We start from the raw sequence: 26,877 nt of genomic DNA, 5'->3' as shown, positions 1-26,877 counted from the left end.
CGATAAAGTTAGCAACTAACTTCACAATGGAAACACTCCAAGCAAGGAGAGAATGGCAAGAAATATTCCAAGTAGTGAGAACCAGAGGCTTTGTAACTAAGGTTACTGTACCCAGCAAGGCTCTCAATCAATAGAGAAGTCCAAATAAAGAGCTTCCAAGACAAAAGAAGTCTAAAAGAATACACCTCCACCAAACAGCTCTGCAAGAAATACTAAAAGGGCTGCTTTAAGAAAAGAAAGGAAAAGAGAGAGACAAAGAGAAACACAGGTATAAAAATGACAATGAATAAGTACCTATCAATAATAACCTTAAATATAAATGGATTAAATGCTCCAGTCAAAAGACATAGAATAGCTGAATGGATAAGAAAACATGACCCACACATATGTTGCCTACAAGGGACCCACTTCAGAACAAAAGACCTACACAAACTAAAAATGAAGGGCTGCAAACACATTTTTCAAGCAAACGGAGAGAAAAAAAATGGGTTGGCAATACCCATATTAGACAAAATACACTTCAAAAAAGGGCCATAAAAAGATACCCAGAAGGTCACTTCATAATACTCAAGGGAAGAATGTACCAAGAAAACATAAAAATTATAAATATATATGCACCCAACATAGGAGCACCCAAATACATAAAGAAAATCTTTGAGGACTTCAAGAAAGATATTGACAGCAACACAATTATAGTATGGGGTTTAAAAAACCCCACTGTCAAAAATGGACAGATCTTCCAAACAAAATATCAATAAAGATATTGTGGCATTGAATAGTGCCCTAGATGAAATAAACTTAACTGATACATATAGAGCCCTTCATCCCCCAAAAGTTAAATACACATTATTCTCAAATGTGCATGGAACACTTTCAAAGATAGACCACATGACAGAACACAAAACTAACTTCAACAAATTCAAGAAAATTGACATCATACCAAGCATTTTCTATGACGACAATGGGCTGAACCTGGAAACTAACCCCAAAGTAAAAAACCCAAAACACTCAAAATCATGAAGATTGAATAGCATGTTATTAATCAACAAATGGGTCAAAAATAAAATTAAGAGAAGAAATCAAAAAGTTTCTGGAAACAAATGAAAATGAACTCACGACAATCCAAAACATATGGGACACAGTGAAGGCAGTCCACATTTGTCAATGTAACTCTCCTCGAGAGAAAAACGTAGACTCGCTTCCATTTTAATCTCAGCCTGCTCAGGTCAATGAAGTATGAGGACATAAAAATTTCAAGGAGTTGACTCATCATTATTTCTATCACAGGTGGAAAAAGATGGCCTCATGCTCAAGAGTTTGAATGGAAGTAAGTAGTTGCAAGAGAGATTGGTTTCTTCTTTGGACTCATAAGAATGATAACAGAAAAAAATTGTATACATGCAAAATCTCTTTCCATAAGACCGAAGATATCTGGAGAACACTGGTATTAGGATATTAAATGCATACTCCTAGATTAGAAAAATAAAAAGTTTGTTCTACAAATGTGAAAGGGAACTAGGAAGAACTTTGTCTAAAAAAACTATCATCACTTTTGCCTTGTGTCAAATAAAGAAAAATAACTTTTTCCTGTTACAAAGTTTCTCTCACTTCCCATTTTGAACATGGTCTTTGAAAATTTAGAACATTTATTCAGTAGTACCAGTTTCACAAATTGAAGGTACATTTTTTACAAACGCAGTGAAAACTAATGTGCACTGTGTTCATTGCAAGCATGTGTGGGTAAAATTTAGTGGCCTTTTTTCTCTCCAGCACATTTATAGAAAGAAAGTATGCATTCAGCATTTCTTTGTGTTTGTCTTCAGTGTGCAATTCTTTAAAAGCACAAAACACAGTTCCTGTCTTCAAAGAATGAATCTTCCTATAAGAGAGAGAATAAAAAATTAAAATATATCTATCAATATTAGGCTACTATGCAAATGTAAATTGCATACCATATTTCTATGTGAAAAGTAAACAAAATGAAAATGGCAACTTGGGGAAATATTTATCAAGAGCATTTAAAATCACAACATAAACCCTTCAATACAAAAATAAGCAAAGACATAACAGTTTGCTCACCATCTAAAAAAACTAGTATAGCAGAATAACATTAAAAAGTCAGCTCTGATGTAATTAAGAAGATGCAAATCAAAACAATCAGATGAGTAGTTTTGCCTATAAGATTATACAACACTACTAAGGTTTGCCATACCAAATGTTAGCCACTGGGATGGATAAATAGGACACTGGATTTTTGTTAATGAGAATTTAAATTGGTCTAAACTTTATAAAGTACATCATTTGATTTAACAATTTTGCGGTTAAATATCTTTCAGAATTAATAGATAAGTTTCTTAATAGCAAAGTCCAACTAAAACTATTATATATGATAAAATATCTTAAGGGAGAAAACATGTATAAAATTTTTAGAATAATATTCTGTAAATAGGAAGATAATAATAATGGTTGTTTCAGTGGGTGATATTCAGAACACATTTAAATCCATATTTTCTGTATTTTGTAAAATTTTTTGCAGTATGCATATATTATTTTTATAAATAAACATAAATGTTTAACAATACTGATTGCCTCTGAAAATTTTATCTTTTCCATTTACCAAAAATATTTCTTAAATTTTCATTTAACTCAACATGTTTATTTTTAACTAATTAATTAATTAATTAATTTTACTAGATGGTGACATTAATTTTACTAGACAGTGACACCAGTATATAGACTGGTTAGTATATATACAACAAACATTTCCAGGAAAAATTAATATACTGTGAATTTTTTCTGTATTTCTTAGTCTCTCTTTCATCTCTATTATTTTTTGTTAAGGCTATATGACTTGGAAGTCACAAGTCATGGTCTGATCTTGATTCCTTACCTAATATTTATAAGATCTTACCAAATTATTTAGAATCTCTGAATCATACATGCAAAATTTGAGCTATCAACAGATTGAGAAAACCACCAATAAATGATTGCTTATAAATCAGCAAAGGAAACACAATGCCTTTCTTTTTCCTAGTGTAGTGTATGAAAAATGGACATCATAGGTTTGGTGACTGAATGGGGAGGTAAATTAATAAATGGGTGAGCCATATAATATTAGTGTCTTCTTTAAAGCAAGGGTGAATTTTTATTCATGGTTCTTAAAGTATGGTCCTCAAACCAGTAGCATCAGCATTATTTGGGAGCTTGTTTGGGCAGCAAATTCTGAGGCTCTAATCTAGACCAACTGGATCAGAGACACCAGGGACTGGGCGCAGTAATGTGTTTATCGAGCTTTCCAAATGACTCAGAAACATCCTAAAATGTAAGTATCTCTTTATTAGTTTGTTTCCAATTATTATATACCGATTGGCATTTGCTGAGTCCATTGATAATGTGGTTGTTGGGTCACCCATGCACATCTAAAATTAAGAATGTATGCAAGAGTTTGCAAAGTGCATGCCTTGGCAGGTGCCATACAGGTGTTGATGCTGTTTGAGGCATGTAGTTGATTGTTACTACTTAAATATCTCACATAGGGACATTTCATACAAAAAAGAATTCAGACTTCTAAAAAAGTTTCCCTCTTGCCCTCATTTTCTGCAAGAGAAGGATATGCTGGACCTCAGCAACCCCAGCATCATTATCACATTATTCTCCTAATACAGAGACCATATATTATTGATCTTGCCTGAGGTGTTGTTATTTTTTAAATATCAAGTCGCTTCATGACAGTCTATGAATGGATTGACTCACTTTTCCAGTTTGTCTGGGATATTAGTTTAATCTTTTATCCTCACATCATTATTTATAGCAGTTTGGTATTTCCAAAGTTTCTGGGTTTAGATCAGTGATTTTCAACTGGTATATCATGGCACAGTGGTGTGCCATGAGAATTTCTAAAACATGCAATCCCAGATTATGTGGTCAGAGGCACTGACCTCTGATTCCTTAAATTATCAAAGAAAAATATCATAACAGCCAATACAACAATAGCCATCCAATATGAATGAATCAAATTTGCCAGTCAGACAGGACAAAAATTTTGGCTGTTTTGAAAAATTCTAGAAGTATTTTTTGTGTGCCAAGAGATAAAAGGAGTTGAAAGTTGCTTGTTTAGATGATAAATTATAAGTCACCTGGTCATATGTGTTTACTTTTGGAACTTTGGGCTCACATTAACCCTTTTCAAAGTTCATATTGAGGATCCTCTAGTAAGAGATGAAAGTAAATGAGACTCAAGGTAGAGGGAGGAGAAAAAGGAAAAGTTTAAGAGGAGGGCCTAAATTACCTATTCTCATAAGAAAAGTTTAAACGTTTTTTCTCTTTTGTTGTTGTTGTTGTTCAAGTACAGTTGTCTGCCTTTTCCCCCACCACTTCCTCCCACTCCACCCATCCCCATTTCCCTACCTCGATTCCACACCCCTTGGTTTTGTCCATGTCTCCTTTATAGTTGTTCCTGAAAACCTTCACCCGTTTCACTCCATTATTTCTTCTCACCTCCTCTCTGGTTACTGTCCATTTGTTCTTAATTTCAATGTCTCTGGCTATATTTTGCTTGCTCATTTCTTGTGCTGATTAGGTTCCACTTAAGGTGAAATCATATGGTATTTGTCTTTTACCACCTGGTTTATTTCATTTTTTAAATTATGGTTCATACTCAATATTATTTTGTATTAGTTTCAGGTGTACAACATAGTTGTACTTATGTTTGTTGATCATAAGGTGTAAAACACATATATTGCCAGATATGGTACATAGCTACCAGATGGAGACCTACACACAAACTGGTAATGTTACTAAAAATTCATCCATCAGTCAGGTTTAATTTTTTAGATATATATCATAAGAATGTTTTAGTGAGGGAATATTGTTGATGATAACATTTTTAAAAATTTTATATGACACTTTCGATTTAATCTTCAAGTTCTCACAGATGCACAACCAGTTTTCTTCCAAACCACTAATTTCTTTTGCAGCAATTTTTCCATGGAAAAAAATTAGGCTTGCATTGTAAAAAGTTGCTTGTCATTTTATTCTTAAAAAAATAAAAGGTCACTAAATACAAACTTTAAAGACTAATTTGTTTCAGAGATTTGTTCTTTGTTGTAACATTATTTTTCTTCATGGAAAAAAATCCTGACAATTCAACCCAAATAAAGAAATCTTACCAAATTAACATCGGTGTAGTACAGTAAGTGTTCAATGTTTTCTTTATTTAAGAAACAGAACTTAGCTTTGGAGAGTTGCTACAATCTACACAGGAAGGGGAAGCCGCCATATCCCTCCCTCTGTTCTACTTCCTGTTGCAACCAATAAAGGCCATTCATACTGTTGAAAAAAATGGAATCCTTTTTACAACATTTTTATTTTTAAACACATCTGGTAAACACCCTGAAAAGACCAACATTTAGAAGCAAGCCATGCAATGGTGATGAGTGTGGTGTGTGTCCTGCTTTGATGAAAGTTCCCCCATTAAAATGTGGTTTCTGTGCAGAATCTTTTCATTATGATAGTGCATATGTACACACACATTTATCAGTGTGTACACTTCTATGAGAACAAATAAGCAAACAAGATTTACAGAAGCCTAGTTATTATATGGAAAATTCCATTATTAGTGCTTCCTTATTTTTCATACACTTAACACAACTAATTGACCTCATTGACACACCTTTATCTTTGCATGGCTAAAAGCATGACTTAAAGCTACAGCATGAGATTTCACAATTTTTTTCTTATTATTTCATGATGCATGTATTCATGTTAAAAGACGATTTTAATGTGAGTTCATCTAAGTGTGTCTTAAATATTTTTGTTAGAATTTTCTGTATTTTCTCTTTTCCTCTTCCTTTTCTCTCTTTCATTTTTCTCTTTCTCTTTCTTTTTTTCCTTCTTTCTTTCTTCTTTTTTTTTTTTTTTGGCAGGAGAGGCATGGAGGTTAAACTTGAGTTTGGGGTTAACAGCTTCCCTAGAACAAGCAGGCCTATGCTGGTTCTAGAGTCCACCCTCTGGCTTCTCCCACTGATTTCAGGGTGCCTGCTGATGTTCTGCATAGCTTCTCTCATTGCGGCTGAGACAGTGCAATAGTCAGTTTTACTGATAAGTTTATTTAAGAGAATCTCAGGTGGAACTGCACAAGGTCTCCAAACTCTTCAGCTTGTCTAGATGTCCATTATTATCTTGCCTATTACAGTTAGCTTTTTCACACTGAAAAACTTGATATTTAACAGGAGATCTGTGTATCCAATTGAAAATACAATTTCCTGAACTTTGTTTTTTGGTGATGGTAGAAGTGTATTGACACTGTGACTTTGGACCATGTCATCTGATTGCATGGTTATCAGGAAGGGGGTGTGATTTGAGGGAGTTGATGTCTTTATGTGTCATCAAAACTAAAAACAAATACCTTGGTCTACAGGGTCCAAAGAGCACACCAAAATGAACTAGCTTAGGGAATATCTAGAAAGATCATGTTCAAAATCCTCAAGGAGAGCCAGATTGATGTTAATATATGATGGATCTTAGTGATCACCAGATTCATATACCAGATGCACTGAGGATTTTAGTTTCCATAACTGCAACAAAGTGCAACTAAACTGGACTCCCATAAACACCTTTTCTTTGTGTGTTCTCTCACACATACTTTTACCCTCCATACAAATGAGAAAATAGACACTTGATGGCAAAATTAAATGAAAATTTGTTGATAAAGGCAAGGTCTTTAAATACAAATATGTCTTTAAAATTTATTTTAAAATCTGTAAATAAAGTAAAACATGTAAAAGAGTATGCTGGTTTCTTTCTGGGCTTTTTGACTTCCCCAAGCCTACACTAATATAAATACTTGAACAAGGGGTTGGGGCTTGTAGTTGTGATTTCATGAGGTGGTTGAGGTAGGAGGGTGGAGGTCAGGAGTATATTTCTTGCCCTCCACATTCACACTCCTTGTTCATTTCTTCTCTATACATCTGTGACTCAGAATACAAAAAATCAAACTAAGCCCTGGCTGGTGTAGCTCAGTGGGTTGAGCATGGGCCTGTGAACTAAAAGGTCACTGGCTTGACTCCCAGTCATGGCAGGTGTCTGGGTTGCAGGCAAGGTCCCTGGTAGGGGGCTCATGAGAGGCAACCACACATTGATGTTTCTTTCCTTCTATTTCTTTCTCCCTTTTCCTTTCTCTAAAAACAAGCAAAAAAGAAAAGATAAAAATTAAACTGCAAAAAAACCCCAAATAACCTAAGAGGTTTACGAAATGATTAGACTAAAAGAAAGCAAATACTTTCTCAAACCATTAGTTCTACTCTCTCTGTTTCTCCTGCCAAAATTGTTATTATATCACTAGCACATGTTTGCTCTTTCCATGACATTGGGGGCTCATTTTTTTTGCACACACACACACACACACACACACATACACAGAAACAAAACAACTATTCATCATGGCCAGAATGATTAGGGAATATGCTTATATATTGTAGAAAAGCAACAGTCTTTCATCAGCTGAACCTTCCATTTTTTTCCCTCTGTACACTCCTTCCAGACCCTTTGAAGCCTCGTGGGAACATTCAAATCTAGGCAATCTCTGACTTGGCTGACTTCTGGCCACCACCCTGATCCATTTCCTTTCCAGGGCTTCCTGGCTCTGCCAGCTGTTGAAATAGCATGCTTTGCCATTGTGCAAATGTGTGTGTAGTTCATATGTTTCATATCTTTACTGCCTATAAAGTCTCTGACCACTACATTCAAATCATATCCTGTAACTTATTTTCCCCTTCCAGGACTTCCTAGCCCTACCCTTCCTGGACTACTACCAGCTCCCAGGATTCCTTTCAACAGCAGCACCACTGCTGACAGAGAAAATCAAAAGGGGGTATTAAACTGTGAGTTAAAGTTTGCATGTTAAATCTCTGTCCTTGAAGTTTTTACCTTGTACCCACAGAGGACTGTGCTCTTTAAATGATTTTGATTTAGAACGTGCTTGTAATTTGAATGCTTTTGCCATATTTCATTTTTCCTCAGAGGAAGTGCAGTTATTGTTACATTGTGCAGCATTTCTCAGGTTTTAACGATCACTGTTATTTTTCTGGGTTCGGTTGGACTGTCCTGAAGTGTGCCTGGATGATCTTCTCATGAAACTTGAGCCTCATGAAAGGAAAAGAATCCACTTCAAATCCTCACTTCTCTCATTTTTCCTCCACCCCTCCCTACAAACAAGTGTGCGTGCACACGCACTTTCTGGTATATTAAATATGTTGTTTATTTTATTTCTTTCAGTTCCTGGGGTTTGATGTGGACCAAATAAAGCAGGACTTTGTACTAGGTGAGACACATGGAAGAGATATTCTTTTCTCATTAAAAAGAACCATTCAGCTTTGAAGTCAGATGACTCTATCTTCTAAGGGGTGCTTTCTTTTTCTTTTTTTCTTTTTCATTTTTTAAAAACCAAAGTGTAGACAATTTAATTTTCAGCCCATGGCTTAACTTAAATAGGAAGACTTGTTAGATCATATAGACTATGATATATAGCCACATAAAATTGTTACTTTCTAGTAGGGTTGACTAGATTTATGAACTAACTTTATATTCAAAAGTGAACAACAGTCTTGAACCATCTTCCAATGCATCTGGTTCAGTGAGATTAGTTATCTCATGTTTTCCAGCCCTACTGCCTGGGCCCATCACAGCATATAAGTATGAACTCACCATCATCTACTGGTCACAAATAGGCAATGTTAATTCAGGACTAATCCTCTGAGGTTTCTGAACTGCTCACACCCACGTCCCAGAGGTGACTATTCAGATCAGCTGCCTTAGTTTCATCTTGTTACTCATAGCATTCTTCTCTGACATTTTTGTAGCATGGAAAGCTTGTGCTTTTTGTCAGGGGGAAGTTTGCTTTTTCAAAGAAAGATTTTCTTATAAACTGTGAACCCCTTATTTGAATAAGATAAATCATGAACACTTGTTGACTCTGGGGAGAGCCCACCAATGGTAGATTTTAAGTAAAACCACGTGAGTGGAGCTGGAAAGACTGAAGTCTGTTTCTGCTCTGCCACTAATGTGTTTGGTGTCTTTCAACAGACTCTGCATGCAGTCACTGTAAGTGTATTCAGTATGTTTGAAAAGTTGAGACAGGAAACATATAACCAAACCCAAAATGATCTTTGGAGATAAAAACCACGATGTCTGAAAAAAAATGCATAGGATGGGAGTAACATCAGATTACACATTCTAGAAGAAAAGGTTAGTGAACATAAATGCATAGCAATTGAAACAGAAGGAGAGAAAAAGATTTTAAAAATGAATGGGACATCAGTGTGCTGTGAACAACTTCGTGGGGCTGGAGTTTCAGAAGGAAGAGGGAGAGACAGAAAAAAATATTTGAAGAAATAATGACTGTGAAACCCACATTTCTAAATAGCTCGATAAATCTGAAGTGCACATGGACACACATATACACCCATGAAATCACCACACCAAGCTGCATCATAATCCAATTGTTCAAAACTAGTGATAAAAAATAATCTTACAAGCAGGCAGAGAAAACAAAGGCATTATGTACAGAAAAAGATGGTAAGAAACATAACATATTTGTATAAGAAAAATGAGGCAAACTAAAGTGTGATTATGGGTGGTAGTCCAGATAGTTTTTGCATGAGGTCCAGATACTTTTTAATACATTTTTATGTAATGTGATTTTTAAAATTCAAAGTAAGGTAGTTTCATTTCTTTCCAAATCCTTCACCAAAGACCTTTGTTCCTCTTGTCACTGAGCCAGTGACTGCTCTTGCAGTCTACAGCTTTATACCCACAAAAACGCCCTTTGTATTTAGATCTCCGTGTGCTCAGTGTGATAGAGGCCAGTTTAACTTTGTGTTAGATTGCCGTATTTGTATCTTAAGGATTACTTTGGTTACTCAGCTTCTTATCTTTGTCCTCTTTACTTCTTCCAGGATTTGATTGTCAGTAACTATTTTGTTAAGAATTTGTACAATCTTGTACAAAAATGGCCTCCCCAAAAGATGTCCTGAGAAAAAGTTTGAAGATGGTCCATGGCTGTCCTATGGTCTATGCTTTTGCGAACAACTGGGAAGAGGTCGAACAGTTCTGCAGCAGGCCCGATGACATTGTGATAGTCACTTACCCCAAATCAGGTGAGTTTTGTGGCCTGTCCAATGCAGGTCTGGCTTCAGCCATTGTTGCCTGAAAATCAACTTCTCTATAAAACCATTATCATCCTCAATCAAATGAATCCTATCAGTCAGTACAGCCATGTATTTGAAAGGTATTAAATGGGCACTTGGGGTATAGAAAAGGAAATTGCAGAATTAAATTTCTGACAGAATGTATTAGAATGGCAGGCCTCCAAAAGGTACTTTCCCACTCTGATTCAGGTGATGTTTATAAAAACTGTTGCTTTTTGACACAGGTACCACCTGGGTAAGTGAAATTGTGGACATGGTTTTAAATGATGGAGATGTTGAAAAATCTAAGCGAGATTTTATAACTGCTAAAGTTCCCATGTTGGAAATGGCTGTTCCTGGAGTGATTTCAGGTAATTTTAAGCCATTTGAGAACTATAGTTTTGTAATACTATTTATATAGCATTGTTAATTTTGTATTTATGACTTCCCCTCAAAGAAAATGAAGTAAATTTAGTGACATAAAATGAAAGTCTGAAAACAGTACAATACCAGAGCACATAAAGAAACTACAGATTTAGTCCATATTTGAGTATTCAAGTATTATGATAACAAAAAATGAATGAGTTTTGTTGTATAAAGCAATTAAAAATTTGGTTGATGACATAAAAAGTGCTTCTTATCTTTCATTGACTTTTCGTTGTGTAGAATTTGGTAGATTAGAACAATAAGCTCCTAATTTAGGACTTTACATAGGAAGAGAAGGACCAACTGGATATCATTCTGTGTGGTTGCTTGAAGTCAGAGAGCCAATGCTAAATTTTGGAATTAAAGGATTATTCTGGGACAAGCAACCAAGATGCGTGAAAAGTGAGTTAAGACACCAAAGTCACAGAAAAGTATAAAGAAGTGATATATGTTAAGTGAAATAACCTAGGAGGTGAGGGACAAATACCATATGATCTCACCTTTACCTGGAATATAATCAACAAAAGAAAAAGTAAACAAAATATAACCAGAGTCATTGAAATTAAAAACAATTTAACAATAGCCAGAGGGAAGGAGGAAGGGAGAGCAGGGAGAAGGGTTTTCAGGAACTACTACAAAGGACACATGGACAAAACGTAGGGGCGGGATGGAAGCAAGGGAGGGAGGTGGGATTGGCTGGGGTGGGAGGGAGTGGTGGAGAAAAATGCAGACAAGTGTAATCAAACAATAAAGTAATTAAAAGTGATAGTATCAAATGAGTCAGGGAGAGAGGAGTAGAGATTATTGGTGGGAGACCTGGGTGGGAGGTGGTCAGTGAGGCTGGGCAGCATTGCCAGAGAGTGAATTGATGAGGTTCACCAGGTAAAGGAGGATAAACTGGCACTCAGGTTTACTCTGGAGCCTGAATGTGAATACATGTGGTGTCATTTCATATTCCTGATATTTACATTTGTGCAGTTAAAGGGTTCATTTGAAGGATCTCTAAGGCAAAACAATCACAAAACAGAAGGGGCTGAGAAATTTTTCACTGAGGTTTAGGGAGGGAAGAGGAATAACAATGTGAGGAAAACTTCATAAAAGAAACAGACATAAGATTTCCCATCATGGCATTGAGGAATAGTGAGATATGGAAGGTTAAGATCTCTCATTTCTATATGCTGAATAAAGAGGGTGTTATTACTAGGTCAGTAGAAGCATAATAAAATACCTTGTGGAATTTTATAGCTGTATAATTGATTTTCCCAATAAAATTCAAGATGCCCAATTAGTTTTTAAATTCAGAAAGCTATTTTATTTACTAAAAGTATATCCCAATATTTTATGGAATACACTTATACTCAAAGGTATCTCTGATTAATCTGAAATACAGATTTAACTGGAATTTTTGCATCTTTATTTCCCAAATTTGCTGAACTGTCTGCATTGATATTAAGGAGATCTTGATACAAGTGGATGCTATGCCCTATTCTGTATGGAGCTTTTGTTGGTGAAGAAAACAGGCTCTATCCCTGCTTTTATGAAATGTTCATTCTAGTGTGTGTGTTTGGGGGTGGGGACAAGGAAGACACATGGGAACTGACAACAAACAAAGTAAATGAACTATGAACCAACAATAAGTGCTATATACAGCCATTTAAAAGGATGTTTTAATAGACACTGACTGGCTTTTTAGCATGTGAAATACAATTTTGTTAAGAATCGAAGCATAGGATTGCTTTAAATTAGTGAGTCAGATGAAATTTTGAGCAAGTATGTTGTCATATGCAAACGGTATAAAAATAATGCAGAATTAACAGGTAATCTAGAGGTTACACAGGATAAATAATATTGTGAAAAATATGCATAGAACCTTAGGATTCATTGGATATGAAACCTGAAAGAGTAGACAATAAAAGAGATCTTTGTGACTCAGTAAGAGATGACATATTTAACAGATATACCTGGGATAAAAGCCTTGAGTCCATTATAAGAACAGTAAGTGAAAAAGGTAAGCCAAGTTTTACCTACTCTATGTCAGAAATTCTCTGAATATGCCTTTACTCCACAAGTGCCTGCAGACTAGCCAAGTGATTTGTGTAGTGTGATCCTCCTGACTCTGAACACAGAAAATGAATGAATGTTCTGTGTCTCGGGGAAGTTCATATATATGCTTTCTCCAAACACTTAATGTGAAATCAAATTCTAGAACACATTAATTATATGACTTTGGAGAGTTCAGCTAACACCTAAAAGTTACACAACATTTTTGCTTTGCATATGCATATAACAAATACAGGAAATAATAAAAATGCAGATACAGCAGCTGATGCTACACAAAATGACATCATCAATACTATAATAGCTGATGCAAAGCAGTGTGATGTGAAAATTACTAGGTATTAGTATCTTTCTGACATAGACAAAACATTTTTATAATTATTTATAGTATGCACAGGTATGATGAAACTCCAAAGTGCTAAGGTGGGTATTATTACTCCTCATTTTGGAAGTGAAGAAAGTGAAGCATAGAGACTGGGATATTTTCAAATGTCTCACAGTGAGTGAGTGATTGAGTTGGAATTTGAATCCAAGGGGGCTGATTTCAGAACCTATGCCCTTAACCGTCATGCAATATTAGCTCTTAGAGTTGAGATAGATAATGCCTATGATTAGTTCAAAACTTAGCAGCATCATATACTGCTGAAAAACATTTTGAAAGGTTGCTTGAGAAAATCAGGAAATGCAAGCCTGTTGGAGACTAATACTTCTATATAACAAACTATATTTTCTCAGGTATAGAACAATTGGAGAAGAATCCATCCCCTCGTCTTGTGAAGACGCATCTACCGATTGATCTCCTTCCTAAGTCTTTCTGGGAGAACAACTGCAAGGTACACTCCAGATCTGCAGCCAATTTTTTAATGACCCTATTCCCTATGACTCACTCACATAAGAAATAATTGCTCTCATGTTTCAGTGAAAGTGTTTCCATTGTTCTAGTCTAAACCTACATACTGAAGTTTTCCAAAGTTATGCAGCAAAAGAATTCTCATCTCAGCACACCACTGCTACTGTTATTCCCCAGCTGTCCCTAAATGTTCTGGTCTTCTCTGAAAACTCAACACAAGGTTGTTGGTATTCAGATTATCCATTTCACCTTAGCTGATTTTACTAGTTTGTGATGTGAGAGGACTTCTATGTGGTTGAATTTTGTAGTGAAAAGTCTTTCATGTAGTCACTTCTTATTTTTTCTTTTAACAGATTTTAGTTTTTTCTACAACAGTTTATTTATAGGCTGATTTTAGGGTTACAGCAAAACTGAGTGAAAGTCAAAGCGACTGTGCATATGTCTCTTGCTCCCACACACACTTAGATTCTCCATTATCAGTATCTCCCACCAGAGTGCACATTTGTTACAATTGATGAACCTACATTAACACATTGATATCACCCAAAGTCCATCATTTACACTAGGGCTCATTCTTGGTATTGTCCATTCTACAGGTTTTTATATATGTGTAATCATACATTTAAGTATCATACAGTGTAGTTTCACTGCTTGAAAAATCCTCCGTGCTCCACCTATTCACCCCCACCCCCACCCCTGGAAACCACTGATCTGTCTCCATAGTTTTGCCTTTTCCAGAATATCATATACTTGGAATCACAGTTTGTAGACATTACAGTTGGTGGTCTTTGACTTAGTATTATGCATTGAAGATTCTCATGTCTTTTCATGGCTTGATAGCTCATTTCTTTTAAGTGCTGAATAACATTCTACTGTCTGGAAGTACCACAGCTTATTTGTTCACTCACTTACCAAAGGACATCTTGGTTGCTTCTAAGTTTTGGCAATCCTGAATAAAGCTGCTACAAACAACCATATGGAAGGTTTTAACTGGACCTTATTTTTCAGATTTTTTGGGTAAATACCAAGTAGTGCAATTGCTAAGTTACATGGTATGGATATGTTTAGTTTTACAAAAACAAAAAAACCCTGCCAAAGTGTCTTCCAGAATAGCAGTGCCATTTTGCATTCCTACAAGCCATGAGTGAGATGATTCTTAATGCCCCGCATCCACAGCAGGGTCTGATGTTGTCAGTGTCCTGGACTTTGTGGTCATCTAATAATTATTGTGAAGTGGTGTCTCAATGTTTTAATTTGAATTTTCCTGATAGCATATGATATGGGAATTTTTTTATACTCTTCTTTTTATCTTCTCTATGTAGTCTTGCTAGCTATTTATCCATTTCACTGATTATTTTTTAAATTTTTTATTGATTATGCTGTTACAGTTGTTCTATTCCCCCTTTCATTCCCCTCCACCCTACCCCCCATCCCCACCATTACCCCCCCTTTAGTTTATGACCATGTGTCTCAAGTCCTTTAGATTCTATATTTCCCATGCTATTCTTGCCCCCCCCCCTTCTATTTTCTATCTACTGTCTATCCTACTTATTTTCTGTACCTTCCCCCCCACCTCCTCCTCCCACTCCCCTCTTGCTAACAATCCATGTGATCTTCATTTCTATGGTTCCACTCCTGATCTAGCTGTCCTTTTAGTTTGCTTTCGTTTTAGGTGTGGTTGTTAATAACTGTGAGTTTGTTGTCCTTTCACTGTTCATGTTTCTTTAACTTCTTTTTCTTAGATAAGTCCCTTTAACATTTCATATAATAAGGGCTTGGTGATGATGAACTCCTTGAGGACAGATAAGGTGCTTCTCAGATAAGATCACTGATTATTTTTAAAAATTTTTATTTTTGTTCAAGTACAGTTTTCTGCCTTTGACCCCCCCACACCCACCGCAGCCCTCCCATCTCCCTCCTGTTTCCATCCCTTCCCTATTATTTTCCATGTGTCCTTTATACTTGTTCCTATAAACCCTTCACCCTTTACCTCTGAAATTCCCTCCCCTCTCCCCTCTGGTCACTGTCAGCCTGTTCTCAATTTCAGTGTCTCTGGTTGTTTTGCTTGTTTATTTGTTTTGTTGGTTAGGTTCCTGTTAAAGGTGAGATCATACTGTATTTGTCTTTTACTGCCCGGCTTATTTTGTTAATTCTTTAGAAGAGCCAACTCTTTTTTTGTTTAATTTTCTCTAACATTTCCTCTGTTTTTAATTTCATGGATTTCAAATATGTTCCTTTCTTGCCTGTATGTTAATTTTTATTTTCCTAAATAAAATAGCACTCATTTGATCTCTTATTCCTCCTCCTGCAGATGATTTATATGGCTCGAAATGCCAAGGATGTTGCAGTTTCATATTACCATTTTGACTTAATGAATAATTTGCACCCTCCTCCTGTTACCTGGGAAAAGTATCTGGAGAATTTCATGGTTGGAAATGGTAGGTAGTTCTTGGCCTAAAATTAATAAGTCAATTTTTTCAATTTTAAATAATTCTACTATTACTGGTATGACTTTTTGTTTTCTAAACACTTTTGCCAAATCAGAAACAAGTACATTCAAATACTGTTTAAAAATTAAATTGAATATATCTAATATTGTACCATGACTCTCAATATATAACCTGATATTAAATATTGGCTTAATGAAAATATTGTCTAATCTCTTTTCAGGTGTTAGAAACCTAGTCGATGTTTCTGCTCACAATAGAAATTGTTTACCTTCCCTAAGCAATTACTTAAATCACTTATATATATATATTTATAGTATAGATAAACAGTTAATATGAGTACTTCATAAAATAATAGTTTCCTTCCATTTGAGGCTAAGTATAACTTGTTGGAGGTCAATGCCTTTTCAACTGAAATACTTCCTTGTACTTTATATATTTTTAACCTGATTGCTTATAAATTAATATGTGGTTGACTACATATTTTTTTAAATTGGCTTTATATTCTCCATTCCCTTGGCTATTAAATTCCACAAAATGTTTGTATAATCTAACTTATTCTTCAGAAATGAATCTTTGACTTTGTGAATGCTTATGGACAGAGACTCTTTCTGTGCTTTTAGTGGCCTATGGTTCCTGGTTTAATCACGTTAAGAGCTGGTGGAAGAAAAAAGAAGAACACCCAATACTTTTCTTACACTACGAAGATATGAAAGAGGTAAAATGATAGAAATTCATTATAGATAATGTCTCACTACATCCTGGGGTAAAAGGATGAATATAACATTTTCAAGTTAACCTGTGAAGTCCAAAATGATATGATTGCTTTCCCTATTCTTCATGCCTGCTTACCCAGATCTCGTTAAGGTCATTAATAATGTTCTAATTGTGAAAGCTATGACATTTTTGTCCCTCATATTTTTTTAACCATTGTGTTTACTTTGAGCAGCTTTTTTCCTCAAATTTTCTTCTTCATTTAACAGGTTATCAGACTGGTGGTTTTCCAGTGGATCTCTCTGTATCACTTAGCTGTTTTTCTTTTTCAGCTGCTTGGTGTATTTTGGTGCTCATTCCAGGCCCACTGTTGCCAAAACTATGTATGTGCTAATGGCCCTTCAAAATGCTTTTTTTCACTTCTACCCTGAATTCAAACCTGTGCTTTTATTAAAAAGACTCTCAAATTTAATGTGTTCAAAACTAATCTCATCTTGCTTCTTTCTCTTCAACATGTCATTCTCTTCTTGGTTTATTCTCTCTTTTGGTTAATGATGTTATATGTACATTCAGGTTTCAAAGCTTTAGAGTAAGTTGTCCTCATTGTCTTCCATATAGTGGATATAGTTCAACTGTGTCTTGAACATCCCATTGGTTCACATGCCCTATCTAATATATACATCTATATCTAACATGCCCTATATCCTTCAACTGTGCCCCATTCTTTATTTTATTACTACTTCCTCCTAGACAGGGACTCATAAGCATTCATCTATCCTCCTGTATGAACTAGAATTTCTTCAAATCTCACTGCAAAGTTCCAGGACTATTCTGGAGCTATTTTACTCAAATTAGGCAAACATGCATGCACACATGGCAAATATGTTTAGTCCAAGTTACATTAGTTCTAAAAACCTGAGTATACAATGAGAATTCTTTTTAGACTTTCAGATTCATGATGGAAGGTACCATATGTACCATTCTTGTGACTGCATCTGCAGTTCCTAATACAGCACCTACCCCATAAATAAAGACTCAATGGTCATTTGTTGTATGAATAACTGATTCCTTGAATGAGTGAAAAAATGAGTAATAACAAAAGATGTAGTGACAATTCTACTTTGCATACCAGAAATCATGTCATAGGTAAAGTATCCTTTGTTCCCAAGTATTTCCAAGACACCTACAGATTATATATCTCATCTTATTAAAGAGTTGTCTGTTTTCCTGCTCTGCATGTGCTCCCACCCTCTATCACATTTGTTTGTAGCCCATTGAGAACCTATGGTGTAAATTTTACCAGTGCTTGAATCTGACCACTGCAATTAATGCCAATTTGCTGGCATACAGAGCTGCAACACTAAAGTGGTTTTTATTAATCAGATTAAATTTTGAGCACTTTATAAGAGAAATCATTGTTCTTCTGTACCAAGTATCTCTCTTTCTTTCTGGACATGTGAATAGTACTTAAGAGGCTTATGAAAGGAGCAATTTTAGCTTCTTAATGTAGTCTCTTTTCTCCACAGAATGGAGAAATACATTTCCTGGGCTGGGCTGGTACCCAACCTTTGACTCACATGCTGTCTCCCACATGATGTTCTCATGTCAACCTTTTCTCATTCTGTAGCTAAACTGCTTTATTCAAATCAACTCATTTGTATTAATTTACAGTCTGTCCTGATCAGCTTTATAAGCATACCCAAATACTTTGAGCCCCACTCAGATTTCCTCTATGGGTCATAATTAAAAGCCAGTGTTTTTCTACTCCAATACAGACATTCTTAAACAATGTTATGTAAAGATGCTTAGTAGAACAACAATAGAGCAAAAGTATAATAATATATCAAGAAAAAATTCATAGAGAAGTCCAACAATTTACATCAGGTTGATAAGTGTCTGTATAAATTCTCAGTCAATGAGGTGAAAGATCAAGGCAGCAGAGGAAGATTCAATAGGAGCCAACACTCTCAACTTGAACTGTTACTGGTTTATAAACTGACATCAGCAGTCATGCTTTGGCTGTGGCTAAATTATTCTCCAAACACTTTGAATTGCTAACAGAAATTGCTATTTACCCACCCATCTGTGTTTTCCTAGTGTTACTAACTTCTCTTTTGTTTTTTTTGCCACTATCATGATTTTTGACATCGCACTCATTCTAAGTATTGCCACCCCTTAATTAGACATCTCATTCTTCTCTCATTGAGGCCTCACACATAAAATATCACCATAACTTCCCTTCTAGGGAACTCCCTGCCAAAACAGTCACATGTGTACATGCACACACACACACACACACATGCACAGAGATAATAAGAGACATTATTCAAAACTGTTGCTTCACTTCGTTATTACAGATACAAATCCTTCCACAGGACATCCAAGGATGTTCTCAGTTAAAACCCAATTTATCTTTCTAGTTTTATACCTACCTTACTCCTGTGATCACATCAGATCTGACTCTAACCATTATGCTTTTTTCTCCCTGGAACACATTATGAGACACTAATACCTCTAAGACTTTTAACTGTTTTCATTATTGGATATTCACTGTTTGGTGACACAAAAGACCACACATCTTGGTAAATTCTGACTCATCTTTTTTTTAACTCAGCTTAGTTATCAGCTTTCCAAAATCTTTCGAATTTATTCTTGCAGATTTTAGTTTGGCTTCCTAAAAAGTTACAAATATTGTTTATGTCATTAAAATCTGGAAAATGATCCATTTCTCAAATTTGGCTCTTTTTATCCTCAGTGGTTGATAAATACTTTAGGTCTCAATATCTTTGCACATTTATTGGAGTTTATTTTCAATAACTGGTGTCTAAGCAAGATTTAATCAGTATTTATACTTTAAGGAAATATACTTGAAGTTGTCCATGAACTTATTAGTTTTGCTTTTAAATATTGTTGCTAAAAACTAGAAAACATATTTGATAAAAAGCAGAAAAAGAAGTGAAATGCAAAAAACAAATTGGTTTGCTAAGTCATGCACAGTTCAAATCTGATGGCAAATGAGTTTAAAATAGCACTTTGGCTTTTTTCTCTAAGTATGGCTTGTATTTAGCCCAAAGTTTGTTCATATTGTACCTTAAATGTAAACTAAAACATAACATTTATAACAAACAAAATATCTCTGCTCTATTTTTCTTAAACATAAATTATGTTTTCATTTTTAATAATATTTTTTTAAAAAATTTGAGACCAAACCAAATATGGATTTTGTATTCAGATAAACATTTAAGAAAGCAGATTATAAATATTATATTCTTTTTACATTATCTTTATCATTTTCTTGGATGTCTCTTTACCCACTACTAGAATCCAAAGCAAGAAATCAAGAAGATTGCTGCATTTCTAGAGAAAAGCTTAAATGATGAGATCCTGGATGAGATCGTCCATCACACCTCATTTGGAATGATGAAGGATAACCCTCTGGTGAATTATAAACATATTCCAAATACAGTGATGGATCACAGCATATCCCCTTTCATGCGCAAAGGTGACAATCTTTCTGAGTTTATTTTCCCTTTTTATTTTCTTAGACATTACTCTGAAATGAGGATTCACTTTGTGATCTCTACCAAAGTACTTAGACACTTGGGGTATCAATTCCCTTAACTGTAAAATAACAACACTGAAAATACTAACCACAAAAAAACTGCCACATCCAATTAGAAATTGTTAAAGGAAATGATGCATGTAAACCTACTGTTAAAATACTTTGAATATTTTATAGATATTTCCTCCCTCATTTACTACTGTGCTAAGTGGTCTTGTCAATTCTGATATGAGTCATTCCAAATTTGTTGTATGCAAATCCTCAATCTTTGTCTAAATTGACATAAGGATCTTTCTCTTCATGACAAATTAGTGTCAGTCAGTACAGTACTGTATTACTTTTTAAGATTTTATTAATTTACCTAATAGAAAGAACCTTATTTACCTAATAGAAAGTTGTTATTATGTAAAAATACAGTCTGAATTCCAGAAAACATGGAATGTAAATTTAAGTTGTGAAGATGACAACACAGGAAGATGCTATTGATTGTTGAAATAGAGCATTACTTCCATTGTGGCTGGTTGTGTATGATTTGCATCAAAGTGATTTATTAATGGTAAACAGAATGCATTTAACAAATTACTAACTTAAATTTGAGACATTACCCATCTAATAATGCCACCCACCCTTTGGTTTCAATATGCTTTATGGAGTTGAAGGAAAAGGGGTAGAATATCAGTTGGTACACTGGGAAGTAAACATAACCCTAGGGATGTATCATGTACAGGAACATGTGAAAGAAAACCCTTAATTTTAAAGAGTTATATGGTTAAATTATTTTGTGAAACATTGTTCTCCACTACTTACTAAAATAGAAAATAGTTCTAGAGTTTTAAAATTGTTTCTTATTTTTTTAATCTCTACATTTAACTTTTCAAAAGTAAACTCTAGTTTAAGAAGGCAAAGCAAGTTTTCATTGTCAGCCATGCACTAGAGCAAAGAAGATACATACACATTTTCTAATGGAAGAGTCAGAACAACAATCTTTGTAAAAGAAAGCACGTGTTTATCATGCCGGATCCTCAACGGAAACTTCTAGGAGAATTTTATCCTTCTCATCTGAACACTGATACCATCACATGGTCCTTATTGGGGTATAAAGTTAAAGGAGATAAGCTTGGTATCTGAATTTTAGAGTTTTTCAAATTTCAACCTAAAAAAGTGCATGCTGGTCTAATGAGAGCATGCCCTTCAGAAGTGGTGAAGAACTCGCCCTTTGTAGTCAAATTGATCTGGAATTGATCCAGACTATGCCAGTCCCTGAATTTATGACTTTCGATACCTTAATATATCTGCCAAAACCCTGGTTGCATCACTGAAAACACAAAGTACAAACATCTATGGAGCAAGTTTTTGGGGGAAGTTTATGCTAAATGCTATGTAAGTATTTGGAATATGTTTCTGATTATAAATAATACCAAAAAGTAACAAGACTTATTAAACTGTTCATGGTTCCTCTGTTCATGTACTCATTTATTCATTCAATAAATATTTAAGGCCTATACACTCATTCATTAATTTACACATTGGAAGCCCTTCATCAACACCTATATGTAGCACATATTCTGTAGAATGTGCAAGTTTGAATGACACATGCATCTGCCTCAGGAGGCTCCTAATGCAAATGCAGAAGGCATGCATGCAAATGGGTGCTGAGAGGGGCTCCAAGTGAAATGGCCAAAGGGCCAGGCACACTCAAGTCTTCCATGACACTATATTGCATAATCAATGTTATAATTTAGTTACACAATAGTAAAGGTGGTAGGGACTGGATAGGTGATGTCCCTATCCCCTGTACCCATGCCCCAAATTGCAACAAAACAGAAATACCTGGGCTGTGACATCATTCAATGTATCAGAAAATGTACAGTCTTCTTATTCTTATGAAGCAAATGTGTTTGCATGTGCTATGTAATTTATACTCTGAATGGAAGACATTGGAATAATTTACACATGACTATTGTTTAAGTCTGTGCTCTCTGTTTCTAATGCCTTTGGAGTTGTACTACCCTGAATGTATTTACCCTACGCTCATATACATTTCTAAGACCTCTTGTCATCTAGTAAACATTGAACAAATTATAATACCAGAAAAACTACCTAAGGGGATGCTTTTTATTAAAACGACTTGAAATTCTCAGCAAGTCAACACTCATTAATATAAATTACAATTGAGTAAGACCTATTTAATATTGATTATTTCATAATATCACCAAGTAAATGTTTTCCTCCAAGTGCATTGGCAGTTTATTAGTATTTATTTATTTTTAAATAAATGTTTATAAGCATTCATGTTTAAGATATTAAATAAGTTCATATCACCCAGTTTACTTTTGTACAGATCATTCATGAATATTACATTTGATGTTATTCTTCACATCTAAAACACAAATAAAATGTAAGCCTGGTGAACTCAAAAATCACAAGTATCCTACCAGTATTATTCCATCCTCATTTATGCATTCTGGGAACTGATACTTACCAGCTTACAACTTTATGGATTCATTGTGCAGATAACCATCTTTAGACAATTTGCAAAGTAACTCATGATATAAAATATGTCATGACCAGTGTATAGTTGTAACACTAAGACCCAGGATAACGAGAAACACTAAAGAATCTCTTTCAGGAAACTACAAATTGTAGAGTCCATAAATTTAGACAAGGAAATTAACCGCTTTCAGACTATGTCTCTAAATGTCAGACTCTATAGTTATAAGCCACTTTTTAAATGAGAGGAATTACCAGTAAAACAGAAATGACATTTTAAAATATTCAAATACAAAGGAAAATCTTTAGTTCTGCAACTTTTTTTTGCTCTATGCTAGCTTTCCTATCATAATGGAAATATTTTACTCCTTCATATGTTTTTGTACTTCTTATTTTTAGGAATTGCAGGTGACTGGAAGAATCACTTCACAGTGGCCCAAAATGAGAAATTTGATGCCATTTATGGGAAGGAAATGTCTGGAAGTACACTGCAGTTCCGCACCAACTACTAGAGAACCTCAGCTGCAATTCTGAAAGAACCAACCTGAAATTCGTTGACACAGGGGCAGTTATGACTTGACTTGGGCAATCAAACAGGTTTTTAAAGAAGCAGATATACTTTTAAAACTTTGATTTTTCAGTGTCATTGTTTAGTTCCCAGTTTTGCTTCTGACTCTGAAAATCTTCATTCTGTAAAGTTAAGGCCAATCATTACCTTTTTTGTAAACTGTTCATGCCTTTTCCTAGACTACTACTGGCAAGAAAATATTTAGGCTACCAAATTTCCATGTATTTTGGCTGAAAATGAAGTTTTTCTCCCTGTTACCATGGCCCAGGAAATTTGTACACTGACACTGTATTTCCTAGCTCTGCCCCAATTTCCCTTTGCTGAGTATTTGATTCTGGACACTCTGTCCCACTGCTGTCTCTGGGTTTCAAGTTGTTCCCTGAGTCATAGCTCATGTTCTTGCAAACTCTCTATTGTGATAACATGGTTCATGTCCCAAGTCACTTGGTTCAGACTTTGGAACTTTTTATGCCTAATCTGATTATCCAAATTTCTAATCTCTAAATTTCCAAAGGTGAAAGGTTTACCTGAGTCTCCTTTGTACTCTTCTCTCTTACAACAGGAGCTTGACCCTGAGAGCCTGACTGGGGACTGGAACCTGTTTCCTGGGGACAGCACCTCCCACATCCAACCTGACTGTTATGAACTGCTGAGAATTGCCCAGTGTTGTTCACTGGTCTCCATTTAGGGGCTTCAGTTTATTTGTTCTTGCTTCCAGTTCCCTGGGCCCTTACTTGTTCTGGAGATAAGTTCTGACACATGACCACTCCCTGAGCCACAACTGAGATGGCTACAATAACTTGGGTTACAATATTTTTATCCAGGGTGAATCTGTGCTATAGGCCTCTGCACCAGTAATAGCTCCTCAAGCTTGTAACTCATCTTTCCCAATGCCAGTGGAGGACTGATCCAATGCCAAGTGCAAACTTCCAAGGAGTGATATGTTTGTGATTCTGGAGATAGTTGAGAGTTATTATCTATCATTTGCATTCTAAATTACTTCAGGGAATGAAATTTGTGTTTATGCTTCTTAGACACATGTTTAGTAGTAGTTAACCTTGAATAGATCGGGGTATTGTGAATCAGTTTCAACTTTCTAGAACACTCTTGTGAACAAGGAGGTAAAGCCAATCAGGTATCCATTTGAATTATTATCTTTCTTAATAATAAACTAATATGTACACACTGTGATGCTATGGTCTGTTTTTGAAAATTATTAAATATCTCTGAACTAGCCTTTTATCTGTGTAATAGATTAGCTGCACTAACTGCCTTCACTAACAATATGAAATGATTTCCACTTTCCTTAGTTTTTCTTAGTGACATATGTTTCTGAAACTGCACTTTATTCAAAACATTTAAGAGAGTTTTAGCTGTATCCCAGGTAGTTTTATAGGTGCTGGAGATAAAGTGGAGAAAAAATAGAATTTAGATTTTCTTTTAACAGGTTGTTGCCTCTTGTCCATTTTTAAAATCCATTACAAATGACAACACCCTCGTTCACTCTCTCCTCAGCTCATGGGCCACTCCACACAGTAGCACTCCCACTGCAAGGGTCCCTAATATTCCTTGAAATCATTCAGTGAACTGCCACCAAACTGTTTTTCTAAAATGATGAATTTGTCACTATTTCTTTTTCAGAAGTCACTGGTGCAATTTTTAAACAAAACCACTTATAATAATCCTCATTTCTTTTTCTTTAACCATAGACAGTGATCTAAGGACAGTGATTATAAGTAGCTGGCAATGATGATTACTGTCTCATTCATGGAGCCTCACTAAGGAGATCAAGGAATTGTTCTTCTAAGAAGCCAAAGTGTGGCTTAAATTTTTTTTCCATCATGACATTGAAAGCAAGTGCTAGGACTGGTTTAGAGTACCTATCTAGTAAGTACCGATTGTGACTCTTGTCATTATTGATGAAAGTAAAAGAGCCAAAAAGTCTCCCAAGAGAACAATATTTTGGATTTTTCTTTAGTGACTCACTTAAACTTTAGAAAACTGAATAAACAAGATGTTTGTTTTCTTATCTGTAAAATTAAGTAATTGGTTTGTGTCTCTTCCACATTGTAAAGTTATCTGGCTTTATTTTATATGTGCTTTGTGACAACCATAATTAAACTGTATTCACCTGTGTAAACATGTACACATGTGTATATGAAAATATATAATACATGTATGCATGTGTGCACATCCCATTGGTTTTGTTTTTTAATGAGCAATGTACATATTCTAAGCCTTTTGCTATTCTATATTTCCATGAAAGTATTGTACTAAGTCATTGGATTGTCCCGAGTTATTATATAAGGATTGTGAACTTCCAATTGCTTAGAAGCCACTTAAAACTGTAAGATTCCTTCTCCATAACTCTTCTATCAGGTCAAACAGTTGCGCAAAGCACTCAACCTCTTATGCCAACATCTACTTAGAAGGAGGCCAATACATTGCCATATCTCCTTGTCCTCTGTTCTATTAAACACTCTGAAATTCATTCTGAAAGATGCTCCTGAGTGAGATAGAAAATTTACCTAACAGTAGTGGGAATCAGGTGACCAAGTCAGAATTCTAATTCTAGGGCATCATTCCAATTGTCTGGTGATTTTAAAATTTTAGCTTGTAGTGCCTTGGAAAGAACAGCAAAATGACTTTACCAACACCTTATATAGTCTTTAATTACTGATGCTATATTTTCACCTATAGAAAATTTTTTAATCTTACAAATACTTTACAAGTTGGGAAAATTAAAGTGCTATTAATTAAGATCTACTGTTTCCAATTAATTGTTTCTTGCCAACAGTTTTTCATTGTGTACTTTAAATAACTTCTTTAAAACTTTGGGATTTATTATTGCACTTTCCATCAGGCACTTACACTTAGTGCTAATGTCAGCCCATATGATGACATGGGTTAAACCAGATTTTATATATTTACTTTTAGAGAGAGGGAGAAGGAGGAAGAAAGAGAGGAAGAGAGATGTCAATGAGTGGTTGCTTCTCACACGCCTCTCACTGGGGACCCAACCATCAGTCAAGCCATGTACCCTTACTAGGAATCCAACCAGCAACCTTTTGGTTCACAGACCAGCACTCAAACCACTGAGCCACACCAGCAAGGGCTAAATCATATTTAATTTTTATTAGCATTGTATTATTTCACAATGAAGAACATTCAAGTAAATTCAGACAAGAGGTATAATTTTACAGTACTAGCAATTCATCCTCAATGTCATATCTTCTCCTTTCCATATCCTGTGTAATTATAAACCAATCACCTTTACTTAACACTTTAGATAAGTTGAGAGAAAAGTACCAAGAGCTTTGGAGTTCTAAGGACAGTATATTAGTCATCATGAAATTTAACCCTTGAAGGAAAATATTATAACTAAATAAACTTTATTATTTTAACAGATTACACAGGCCTTGAAGGAAAAGGGAGATGAATAAAATTTCCATTTACTAGACCTCAGTTAGACTTTGATTTTCATCATCCAGTTTTATTCCCAGTTAAGTCCAGAGGTTTATGGATTATACTTCAAGGAATTCCTGGGCTCTGTAAGGTTGCTCCAGAGGCTGCCAAGA

At 35.1% G+C, this 26,877-nt stretch overlaps 1 protein-coding gene across 2 annotated transcripts; it reads left to right on the top strand.

Moving 5' to 3' along the window:
• Positions 1 to 7,791: 7,791 nt before the first annotated feature.
• Positions 7,792 to 25,439, top strand: LOC119043928 (sulfotransferase 1B1). 2 transcript variants are annotated; one of them, XM_053662680.1, is made up of 8 exons: positions 7,792 to 7,880; positions 9,954 to 10,154; positions 10,430 to 10,555; positions 13,404 to 13,501; positions 15,830 to 15,956; positions 16,589 to 16,683; positions 20,001 to 20,181; positions 23,131 to 25,439. In XM_053662680.1, the coding sequence occupies exons 2-8, from the start codon at positions 10,007 to 10,009 to the stop codon at positions 23,241 to 23,243; spliced, it is 888 nt and encodes a 295-aa protein (XP_053518655.1). In that variant the 5' UTR covers positions 7,792 to 7,880; positions 9,954 to 10,006; the 3' UTR covers positions 23,244 to 25,439. The 2 variants fall into 2 exon arrangements, with proteins under 2 accessions (XP_053518655.1, XP_053518656.1); XM_053662681.1 differs by lacking the exon at positions 7,792 to 7,880 and adding an exon at positions 9,128 to 9,243.
• Positions 25,440 to 26,877: the final 1,438 nt, after the last annotated feature.

This window comes from Artibeus jamaicensis, unplaced genomic scaffold, assembly GCF_021234435.1.
Source record: "Artibeus jamaicensis isolate MK-2021 breed Jamaican fruit bat unplaced genomic scaffold, CSHL_Jam_final contig_2704, whole genome shotgun sequence".
Taxonomy (NCBI): domain Eukaryota; kingdom Metazoa; phylum Chordata; class Mammalia; order Chiroptera; family Phyllostomidae; genus Artibeus; species Artibeus jamaicensis.
This window is presented reverse-complemented; position numbering and strand designations above follow the sequence as displayed.

Bases quoted from the DNA above. Each gene is read 5' to 3' on its own strand.
- LOC119043928 (XM_053662680.1), top strand. From the start codon at position 10,007: ATGGCCTCCCCAAAAGATGTCCTGAGAAAAAGTTTGAAGATGGTCCAT. The intron at 15,957-16,588 runs GTAGGTAGTTCT...CTGTGCTTTTAG, and splicing joins GAATTTCATGGTTGGAAATG to TGGCCTATGGTTCCTGGTTT. The intron at 20,182-23,130 runs GTGACAATCTTT...TCTTATTTTTAG, and splicing joins ATCCCCTTTCATGCGCAAAG to GAATTGCAGGTGACTGGAAG.